This window comes from Poecilia formosa, unplaced genomic scaffold, assembly GCF_000485575.1.
Source record: "Poecilia formosa unplaced genomic scaffold, Poecilia_formosa-5.1.2 Scaffold1201, whole genome shotgun sequence".
NCBI lineage: Eukaryota > Metazoa > Chordata > Actinopteri > Cyprinodontiformes > Poeciliidae > Poecilia > Poecilia formosa.
In genome coordinates, this window is record NW_006801140.1 from 9,225 (window position 1) to 20,780 (window position 11,556).

Sequence of the window (11,556 nt, forward strand, 5' to 3'; positions counted from 1 at the left end):
AAAGGCGGGATGATCCATCCGTCTGTTTTCTGGATCAGAACCCGACACGCAGGAGTTTCCATCATCATCAGGTTTATTTACACGTCAACACAGACGCCTGCAGATTAAGCAAAGCTGGTTCTTCCTGTTCATCAGCTCAGTCAGTCACCATCCTGGACCTTAAAGGGTCCAAAGCAAAAACACCAAATCACATTTAGCACGTTTGTATTCTCTGCATCGGGCCACTGAACACCAAAACCAACAGCAGGACAAAAATGAGCCTTTTCTTCTGGGTCAGCATCACAGTGGTTAGCTAACCTGCAAAAATCAACCAATTGTATTTATTTGTTATTGTGCCACTGGTAAATTCAGGTAAAAAGTTTGGGCACCCCTATTATTTATTTTTATCTCTAAATATTTGGACGTTTGCAGCAGCTATTCCAGTTTGATAACCAGTAACTTATGGACAGTAACATTTCAGCATTGAAATGAGGTTTATTGGACTGAAAAAAAAGTGCAGTTTGCATTAAAACAAAATGTGACAGGTGCAAAAGTACGGGCACTGTTAAGGAAGAATTTCTAAAATAGGTTAACTTTGGAAAAAAGTTGGCTCTCTCTTCCTCTGGATCCCAGGTCCTCTCGGCGGGCCACGTGTGGCCACAAGGAAAACAACAATGCGTGTTGACATCACAGAATTACAGAATTTAATCCAATAAGAAACAACTTATGAATTAACAACAAAACTGCAGAACAACAGAAAGATACATTCATTTACCTGACATAAATGGAAAAGAAAGAAAGAAAAGCAAAGACATCTTTGGAGAATTGCAAGAGCAAATCTGATCTGTTACTTCTGTGTAGAAAGTTTTATAGTAAAAGGCGTATTCTTATCTTTAATTTATTTAAATAAGGCGTATCTTTGCTCATCCAACCAGGAGCTATCTCTGACTCTCTCTCAAGCCAGGAACTCCTGCCGTGTTTACGGCCTTTCACAGATGAGTGTGAAAAGCTGGAACTTCTCCTGATTGTTTCCCACACAGACAAAAGGCAGTTCAAACGATCCTAGCAAACCATCTGCTGGAACTACAGGTAACATAAAGGTCAATAGGCCAGAATACGTTACTGATTTCAAAACCACAATTAGGCCATTTGAATCAAGACATGTTAAGTTTTAAAACTAGCTTATTTTAAATTTATTTTCTCAACAGCACCTCAACAGAAAAGTGGCATTAATATTTAGTAGATCCTCCTTTTGCAAACAGCGTCTAGCCGCTTCCTGTAGCTTTTAATGAGTTCCTGGATCCTGATGAAGGTATTTTTGACCATTCCTCTTTACAATTCCAGTTCAGTTAAGTGTGATGGCCGCCGAGCATGGACAGCCCCTTCAAATCATCCCACAGACGCTCAATGACCTTCAGGTCTGGACTGGGATGGCCATCCAGAACATTGTAATTGTTCCTCTGCATGAATGTCTGAGTAGATTTGGATCATCGTCCTGCTGAAATATCCCAGCATAACTTCAACTGTGCAACTGATTCTTGATTATTCTCAAGAATCTGCTGATACTGAGTGGAATCCATGCGACCCTCAACTTTAACAAGATTCCCAGTGCCGGTACTGGCCACGCAGCCCAAAGCATCATGGAACCTCCACCAAATGTTACAGTGGGTAGCAAGGGTTTTTCTTGGAATGCTGCGTTTTGCCGCCATGCATAAGGCCTTTTTTATGACCAAACAACCCAATCTTTGTTTCATCAGTTCTCTGCACCTTATTCCAAAATGAAGCTGGCTCGTCCAAATGTGCTTTTGCAGACCTCAAGCGGCTGTGGCATGCTTGCAGAAAAGGCTTCTGTCGCATCGCTCTCACATACAGCTTCTCCTTGTGCAAAGTGCGCTGAATTGTTGAACAGTGAAACCATCTGCAGCAAGATGATGCTGCAGGTCTTTGGAGGTGGTCTGTGGGTTGTCCTGGACTGTTCTCACCATTCTTCTTCTTCTCTGCTTCTCTGACATTGTTCTTGGCCTGTCACTTCTGGGCTTAACCAGAACCGTCCCAGTGGTCTTCCATTTCCTTACTGTGCTCCTCACAGTGGAAACTCACAGCTGAAATCTCAGACAACTTTTTCTATCCTTCCCCTAAACAACTATGTTGAACGATCTTTGTTTGAGGTGCCCATGATGCCTCTCATCAGAGGAGATTCAAATAGGAGAACATCTTCCATTTGGCCACATTAAATACCTTTTCTCATGATGGGCTACACCTGGCTATGAAGTTCAAAGCTTAATGTTGTTACCAAACCAATGTTGTGCTCAGTAAGTCAGTGAAAAGTAGTTAGGAGTATTTAAATCAATAAAATGATAAGGGTACCCAAAGTTTTGCACCTGTCAAAGTTTGTTTTGATGCATATTGGACATTTCCTGTTAGTACAATAAACCTCATTTCAATACTAAATATTACTGTGTCCATCAGTTATTAGATATATCAAACCGAAATATCTGCTGCAAACACCCACATATTTAGAAATAAAAATGATTAAGATTAATAGGGGTGCCCAAACTTTTTCATGACTGTAAATGTCCCAGAGTCTGAATAAATCAGGGTTTAGTTTAAGTTTCTGTTTTCTGTTTCTCAGGAGTTTCCTAAACCAGAAAAACTCTTGAAATGTATTTTTGTTTTGCTCAGAAGGAGAGAAGTTAAAGTTGACTGGTGATTTCTGTGGTCCAGACTCAGAGGTTCTGGTGGGAACCTGAGCTGTAAAGCACGGCGGTGGGGGGGGCATGGTGATGACATTGAACTTTACCGTTTCACAGCCAGAGGAAATTTTTTACAGCTGATTCCTCTGATGACAGATGAGGATGAGATGAAACCTGCAAATATTTGCATTTCAAAGAAAGGAGCCAAATATTTGACTGGGAAACATGTGACTCATATGGAAATGAGGCGTTTTTACTCGGTGACGAAGGAACCTGGTTCAGGTTCGGGTTCAGGTTTGGATCTGCGGCGGTTCCAGAGGCTCAGTTTCATCAGAGTGAACAAAGTTTCATTGTCTGGTTGCACAATAAGAGAACAGAGGTGAGTGGGAGGATGTGTGCAGACCTGCAGGGCCCAAAGCAGCAGAGCAGGCGGGTCGGGACATGATGCTGGGTGAGGATGAGGGGTCCGGGTCTGATAAGAACCGGTTCTGGTTCTGGAAGACGTCCCTCACACCCTGTAGCTGATTTCATGGACCAACAGAATAAAATGCCTGGCATTCCTGCTGCAGTTTGTCAGCGTCCTGCGGCTGCGGTGGGTGGGGGGAGTTACCTGAACCCCTCCCCCTGCAGCAGATAAAGGCAGCTCAGCCCGTCCGCCGCTGCATTCTCCTCTCCTCCACCCAGAGCAGCAGAACTCCTCCAGCATGGCCTCCATCTTCTCCACCCGCTCCTCCTCCTACTCCAGCGGGGGCCGCCTGGGCTCCATGAGGACCGGCAGCGTCTACGGCGGCGCCGGCGGCTCCGGGGTCCGGATCTCCAGCAGCACCACCTCCAGAAACTTCGCCTCTGGTGGAGGTGCTGGCTTTGCTGCAGGTGGAGGCGGCGCAGGCTTCGCCTCCGGTGGAGGTGCGGGCTTCGCCGCAGGCTTCGCCGCAGGCGGGGGCTTCAACCTGTCCGACGCCCTGGACATCTCCGACAACAAGAAGGCGGCCATGCAGAACCTGAACGACCGGCTGGCCTCCTACCTGCAGAAGGTCCGCAGCCTGGAGGCGGCCAACACCGAGCTGGAGCAGAAGATCAGGGAGTTCCTGGACAAGAAGGCCCAACCTGCGAGCCAGGACTACTCCAGGTTCTACACCATCATCAGCGACCTGCAGAGCCAGGTGAGTCCAGGTTCTGGTTCTGGTTGTAGGTCAGGGCAGAGAAACTGTAGATGCTCCATTGTAAGAACACAAAGCCTGAAATCCTGCCTGCCTGGGCCACACCCGCTGCAGGATCCTCTTCCTGCTGGAGGAAACTGGAGCGACCACACCCAGAACCACCAGAACCCGCGAGGCCTCGCTCCTCACCTTAACCTGCATCATCAGACTCTCATTTCCATGTTTCCACCAGTAGTCAGGCTCAGAAAAGCTGTTTTAAACCACGTCTGTCCTCCTCTCAGATCATTGATGCCACCCGGGTTAACGGGTCTCTGCACCTTTCCATCGACAACGCCAAGCTGGCCACCGATGACTTCAGGATTAAGTGAGCCACAAACAGCAGCCTGACGGTGGAAACTTGGCTCTTCACTGCTGATCAGCTACTAACCCCGTTTCTGCTGCAGGTACGAGAACGAGCTGGCCATGCGGCAGTCGGTGGAGGCCGACATCGCCGGGCTGAAGAGGCTCCTGGACGAGCTGACCCTGGCCAGGTCCGACCTGGAGATGCAGATCGAGTCTCTGAGGGAGGAACTGATCTACCTGAAGAAGAACCACGAGGAGGTGAGCCGAGCGGACGGTCCGGCTGCGAGGCGGAGCGAAGCTTCAGGCTAAATCATGTCATTCCTGCAGGATCTGCAGAGCATGAGGTCACAGGTGGGCGGGCAGGTCAACGTGGAGGTGGAAGCCGCGCAGCAGCCGGATCTGACCGCCATGATGGCCGAAATCAGAGAACACTACGAGGGCGTCGCCACCAAGAACCGCAAAGACCTGGAGAACTGGTTCCAGGCCAAGGTGAGGCTGAAGCATCGGTTCAGGAAACAGGAAGTCCAGGGAACAGTTCCTCTACGGAGGTCCATAAGGGCCACAATGAAAAATTTGAAAGTCAAATTATTTATAACAATCAGAATTTAGATAAAATAAACAAATACCTGTAGTTATCAAGAGTGAAATTAAGGGAATGATAACACATTTAATCAATGCATTTAATAATTAATAAAATCATCATAAATGTAAGCATATACACTCAATCAGTAATATAATAATTATATTAGTAATTAATTTAATTGATTAATCACATAATTTATTATTCATATTTATTATATCATTATAATATAATTATTTCCTTACTGCCATTATATAATTATATTCATTGTATAATTATGTAATATAATTACTAAATAATTATATTACTGATTTAAATAATAATATAATAATGATAAAAATAATAAAATAACTAAATGAAAAAATGAAGATAATAAATGTCTAATTATATTGAATAATAATTAGGCGGTTAGGGGGTTAGCCTTGTAGCATTGTGAGCCTACCCGCCCACAGGCTGAGGCTCACAATGGAATCATTTTACTGCTTTTTAAAATTTATAATATAAAATATGAAATCTTTACTACACTTAATCCATTTTAAGACATCTTAAAAATAGATTCATTTAATCATTTATTAGGTTGTGACACCTTCCTGCTATACTTTTGGGACGTTTATGTCGCCATCTAGAGGTGGCAAATGGAACTGCGTTTAAACGCTTCAAGTTTAAACACCTAAAATTAAGAAAAAGAAAAAAAAAGGAAAACTTTTTTTACATACAAGAGAGAAAAACATTAGTGGTGACAGCAGAGTTCCATCTGCATTTTCGTTTGTTTTCTGTTTTCCAGTCTGAGGAGCTTCAGAAAGAAAGCGCCGTCAGCACAGAAACGCTCCAAACGTCTCGCTCTGAGATCTCAGATGTCAAACGGACGCTGCAAAATCTGGAGATCGAGCTCCAGTCGCAACTCAGCATGGTGAGTCTCTGACAGATCAACTATTCTTCTGCTGCTGTGCTCTCTCTAACGTCGCTCTCACTCCTGCAGAAAGCATCTCTGGAGGCAACACTGGCGGAAACGCAGAGCAGGTACAGCAACATACTGGGCGGCTTCCAGAACCAGGTGTCGTCTCTGGAGGAGCAGCTGATGCAGCTGAAGGCCGACCTGGAGCGGCAGGGACAGGAGTACCAGATGCTGCTGGACATGAAGACCCGACTGGAGATGGAGATCGCAGAATACCGCCGCCTGCTGGACGGAGAGGGAGTCGGCGGGTGAGAAACCAGCTCATCTCTGCAGAAATCTTACCAAATGTTTTTGGTCTAGTTTCTTATGCAAATATCTTTGTACTCATGAAATAAGACAAAACTAACTTACAAGTAACTTTTCAGCAAAATACAGGAGTAAATAATTTCTTAATATTGATGAAAAAAGTTTTAGATCCATTGGTTGATTGTTTCACTTGTAACAAGACGTTTCCCACATTATAAGTAAAATAATCAGCCAATGGATGTAAAACCTTTTCATCAATATTAAGGAATTATTTACTTAAAACAAACTCCTACATCTCCCTGAAAAGTTTTGCACTAGAAACTAGAAAAATACTCGGTAGGACTTTGTGTTTTGGCAGTGAACTCTTCCAACACCAGACAGTCCAGGTTAGTCTAACCCTTCCTCCTCTTCCTCAGCTCCTCTTCCTCCTCGTCTACAAAGACAACCAGGAAGGTGATGATCGTCACCAAGGAGACGTCAGAGAACGGAGAGGTCATCACCGAATCCCAGGAATACTCGTGAGACGTTGAACAGCCGCTGTTCTCTCCAATAAAACTCTACTGATCAACATCTCTGTGTCTCCTCTGGTTCTGTTGGTTCTGCTGAAGTCCAGATGGTGGTTTGGGTTTGGATCAATGTTCTAACATCAGTTCAGATCTAAAATAACAGAAAGTGATCCTGAACACAAGATAAACCCAACCTGAAGGGCCGCTTTTCAGTCAGGCTGAGGTCTGGGCTTTGACTAGACCAATGTTTGGGCCAGGCTTCAGCTCTAAGGGCAGAAGGTCTATTTAATGACTGTAAAACAAGCCCATATCATCAACCCTCCACTGCCGTGCTTCACAGCAGGAGGTAATGAACTAATGAACCCCCATGAGCCAAACATGAAGGCAGCAGGTAAAGGTCCGGTTAGCTCAGGAGAGAACGGATCCAGGTGTTAAACCTCAGATCAAAAAGAACAAAATGAGGAATAAACAAACTGTCATGATGAGTTTTAACAGGTGAGAGCCAAAACCAGGTGATCAGAAAAAAGATCAACTTCTAAAACATTTAACAAAAAGAAAAAGTTACACAAAGTTCAGAAAAACTAGCAGCGATTCGATGGTGGTGGAATAACAGAGGAACCAGAGAAGAGTAAAATCTAAACCAGTAAGTAAACGTCTGAGGAAAGACTGACCCAAAAACAAAAAATTATAAAGAAATAAATAAATAAATAAACCCACGGACAAACTAAACCCAACCTGGGATCCGACACAAGTTAAAACGAATTAATCAAAAATCTACAATTCATTAAAATATCTGTAATAAATGTTAATGAGCAAAAAAAAAAGATAAATGACTTAAATTCAAATTAAATGGTTTGATCAGAAGACCTGAGGGATCTGGACGGGTTCTACAGGAAAACGGACCGAAGTGTTCAGGAGGCAGAGAGTCATTAACCTGCTGGAACAGGGATGCACCTACAGACTCATCCCCAGCAGTCCTGTTCAGTCCGCTTTAATCCAACTCCAGTCCATTTGTCTAGTCAAAGTCCGGTCTGGTTGGTGAGGTGTGAATGCTAACTGTTGCTCTCAGCATCTTCAGAGGATTTTAGTCGTTTCCTTAAGTGGCTCTTGGTGCAGCGCCCCCACAGGCCAGGAGGGGAACAGGTTGGTTTGACTCAGAGCAGAGAGAAAGAGTTGTAATCGAACTGAATCCACCAAACTACTTGGTGGGAAACAACCTACACGTTGCAGGACTTTGGCCCTCGAGGTCCTGATTTAATAAAAGAGCCAGATCTTTACCATCTCTACTTGGATCTGGAGGCTTCCTTCCCAGAGTTTCCCTGCAGGTTCTCCACTTCCTGGGGCTAAAGGTTCAGATTTCAGTCCTGATTGAACTGAAGAAAGTCTTCTTCCTTTCATGACCCAGAGGGAATCATCCAGGGGTTGGCGGTCATCCGGCCTTCAAACTACCTACATTCTGTTTAAACAGAGAGAAGAGGCTTTCAGTCACACTGGTCCATGGTCATGACCTTTAACCTTTAACTGAGATGAGGTTCTGGGGTTTCTGGTCATTCCTCTGACGTCGGGCTGAATCTGCTGCTGGGATGTTTTCCTCTGGACGAACCAGAACCGCTGTCGGCCATTTTGGTGCCAAAAGCACAAAAGCTTTGTGGTTTTTAAGTGAAATATTATTTTTGGTTAGCAGACCTGCTTCCTGAAGCATTACAGAGGGAACAGGCTGAACTTGGGATTTTTCCTCATGCTTTTATTTTTTATTTGTCATATTTTTCATTTCTTCAAATCAGTATTTTGCCACTTCTGTACTGAAATGGAAAATAACTCTTTGCTATAATGTCACAGGGGAGACTGGAGGAAATGAATCTATTTCTGGAGTAAATGTGTTACTTTTATATTGATTGGCCTGTTTTATTGAAATGATTCACACATTTTTATAAAGTTTGCAGGAATGGACCTAAAACTGTAGAGATTTTTTATGAGCCTGATTTATGAGGTCATCACTGATGTGAAGATGTTCATTTGTCGCCCTCTAGTGGTCGGTTCTTATAAAGACAGTCAGCCTTCAGAAAACCCGGAATTCCTTAAAACACTCAGAAAATCTGAGAAGGTTCTTTGATGTTCCATCAGGTTCTGGATCTGAATGGTTTGTTTTTTATATATTTGACCAGATGAGGTGATTTCCGCCTCAGTTCTGTATTTTCCTGTAAATCTGAGGTCCGGAGGCGGAGAACAGCTGGGCTTAAATCAGAAATCTGAAGATATTTTCTCTGGTATTCTTCTAAATAAAAACAGCTGATTATTTATGATTTTAATAAAGTTAATTATTACTATGAATAATATCCGAGCAGCTCTATAATAAAGCAATATGAAAGAAACTAAAATGGGTTTTTATAAATGATTAAAATAAAGTTCTCATATAATAAACATTTTCAAAACATCCATTTTAATATCTCTTAAGATTTTCTGTTCTTCTTATCTGCCCTGTTCGGCTCGGGAGGCTCTGCAGCTTCAAACTGCCCTTGCCTCCAACATGCAGTACCTCCAGTCGGCCACATGAGGGCAGCTTTACTGTAGGATTCTCTCTGACCGTTTTCACTCTGATGAGGCGGCAGTTTGGTTCTTGGTTCGGATTGGCGGTTCTACTTCAGGCAGGTCCAGGGTGCAGCACCAAGACTTGATCCAAACGGCTTCATCTGAAGAACCAAGGTGGTGCTATGGCCTAGTCAAAGGCCAGACTTATGTGATGGAAATACCTCAGAAACCTCAATGAAGACAAACAAGGTTGGAGAGAAAAATGGAGTAGAAATCCAGCAGAACGCCACGGACTGAGTCCAAAGGTCCGAAGGAAGCCGGTTCGGTTCTGTTGCGTCGACTTTTACTCAAGGTCAGTAAAAATACTCTGAAAAGGAAACATTTTTTCAAAGAAGTTACTCAAATAAATGTAACTGGTTGCTGCTAACTCTGGTCCAAACCCAGGACTTTACCCTGAAGCTTAGCTCCGAGAAGCTCAGGGACTTTGTTGCCATATTTACTGACTTTTCAGACGTTCTGCTGTCAGCTGCTCCTCTTCCTCAGTCCGCAGCCACCCGCCTGCAGGAACTCGTCCCACTCCACGTTCACATCACTGATCAATCACATGAGCAAAACTGAGAAATGAATCGATCACCCTTAGCCACAGTGACTCACCGCCAGGGGGCGTGTCTGAGTGAGACGTTTTAGTCCAGAACCGGGGCTGAATGACAGCTGGACCTTGCAGCCAATAGGAAAACTCAACTACAGTACCACCATTCAACCCAAAGAGGGCGGCACTGAGACGGTTTTAGGCAAAGTATTGCAGAATTAAATCTATAAAGTGTCACATTTAACACAAAAACAAGACAGGGCCCTCAAGGAGCAATTTAGACGGCTTATCTGCAGAAGAATGTTGATTTGGGGCTCAGTTGCTCTTCATCGCCCCTCTGGCTCCTCAGAAGTGTTTTTCTTTTAATCACAGTTTCTGCTGCTTCAGGGAGTTTCCACCGGTGTTTTCTCAGCCTCTCCAGTATCTGAAACAGAAGCTGCAGTTCCGGCTGGAGAACCTCCGATGAACCAGAATCTGTTGTTATTTAAAACAAGCAGAACCCGACGGTCCAAACACCAACATTTAGGACAGGGGGAGAAGCTGAACTTTGGTCCTGATTAAACTCCCACTAAAGGCCATAAAGTCCCACAATCAGCAATGCTGTCACCCCGGTGATGGATTACTGGACTGTCACCATGGAAACGTCTCCCTGCAGGGATTTCTGCCGTTTCACCTGCCGCCCTGAAGGTTGGCATCAATCAACACTGACGGCTGTGCTGTCTGCAGAGAAACATATCGACCTGAGATGAGATCTCCAGGTGGGTGACGGGTCGGCGTGCCGCGGCTGGTAGGATCAGGAATGAAATCCTGCAGGCGGGGTTCAAAGGTCACGTCCTGAACGTGTCTGTGGCTCTAATTGAACAGGATTCAATCGGTTTGTCAAAGAGAACAAGAACGTCTCCTGTGATGAAAGTCTGCCTGACCAGATGTTAGCTTTCATTCAGGATGGGTAGCAGTGGTCATCAACCCTCAGTGGGCGGAGTCAGAGAGTCTGAAGGAACCACAGCAGGTAGAAACGTCACACTGGACCATCATGCTCTCTGTTTTATGAGTAGCTTAGCCTGTTGTAGCACATGCTGTCATTGACACATGGTGGGTACCAACATGGCTGAAATTAGTGCTTTAACATTAGCTTCTGCTAAATGCTACAGTGGTCTAGCACTAGCTTCTGCTAAATGTTGATTTAGTGCTTTAGCATAAGTGGAACTAATGTGTATGATTAGTGCTTTACTGTCAGTACTGCTAACTTTTTAGCCAGCGGTGCCGACCACTGCTCCAGGTCCATTCCTGGATATTCCCTGACTGGTTTACGGATCTCCCTGCTTTTGTTGGAAACTTATTTTAATCTCTGGATCTCCTCAGGAACGTCTGAATGAAAGGGTTAAAAAAGCTGCAGGTAGAAACACTTCAGGTGACGACCCAAGGTCCAATTGGACCATCAGGCTCTCTGTGGACGCTCAGCTTTTGATCCAATGATGAATAAAACGACACCAAAACAAGATAAAACATGCTCCGCCTTGCTCCAGGTCGCCCTGACATGAAACATCTCTTCTCACTGTGTTTACTATAAGTTTGCCGCTCGGGTTAGAGGCCAAACCTTTTCATGCTGTAGACAGAAAATCAACCCCAGTAAGAAGAGTTAATCCTTCATCCGACGATCCGTGAACGACAGATTGAAGCAGGAATGTTTCCACCTGCCGCAGCAGGTATGATGGACCTGCTGGTGAAGGAGTTCAAGGAGAAAATAACTCCTGTTATCCAGAACCAACACCGAACATCAAGTCAAGCTAATGCTACGCTGTCCCTCCTCCTGAGGAGCAAGCATGTGGCCAGGTGGGAAGGAACAACTGGGGAACCGGGACTCAACACCTTCAACTCGCCAGAATCCTGGAGAACTTCAATCGGTCCGTTTTGAGGTGGGTCCAACAGAACCCAAGGTCCAAGCGTTGCCTTGGTTCCCCAGTTAGGAGATACAAC

At 44.6% G+C, this 11,556-nt stretch overlaps 1 protein-coding gene across 1 annotated transcript; it reads left to right on the plus strand.

Moving 5' to 3' along the window:
• The first annotated feature begins 3,376 nt into the window (after window positions 1–3,376).
• LOC103132669 (keratin, type I cytoskeletal 13-like) lies at window positions 3,377–6,525 on the plus strand. Its single transcript, XM_007544463.2, has 7 exons — window positions 3,377–3,835; window positions 4,114–4,196; window positions 4,276–4,432; window positions 4,502–4,663; window positions 5,539–5,664; window positions 5,734–5,957; window positions 6,372–6,525. Exons 1-7 carry the CDS (start codon window positions 3,377–3,379, stop codon window positions 6,475–6,477), a joined length of 1,317 nt encoding a protein of 438 aa, XP_007544525.1. The 3' UTR covers window positions 6,478–6,525.
• The last annotated feature ends 5,031 nt before the right edge of the window (window positions 6,526–11,556 follow it).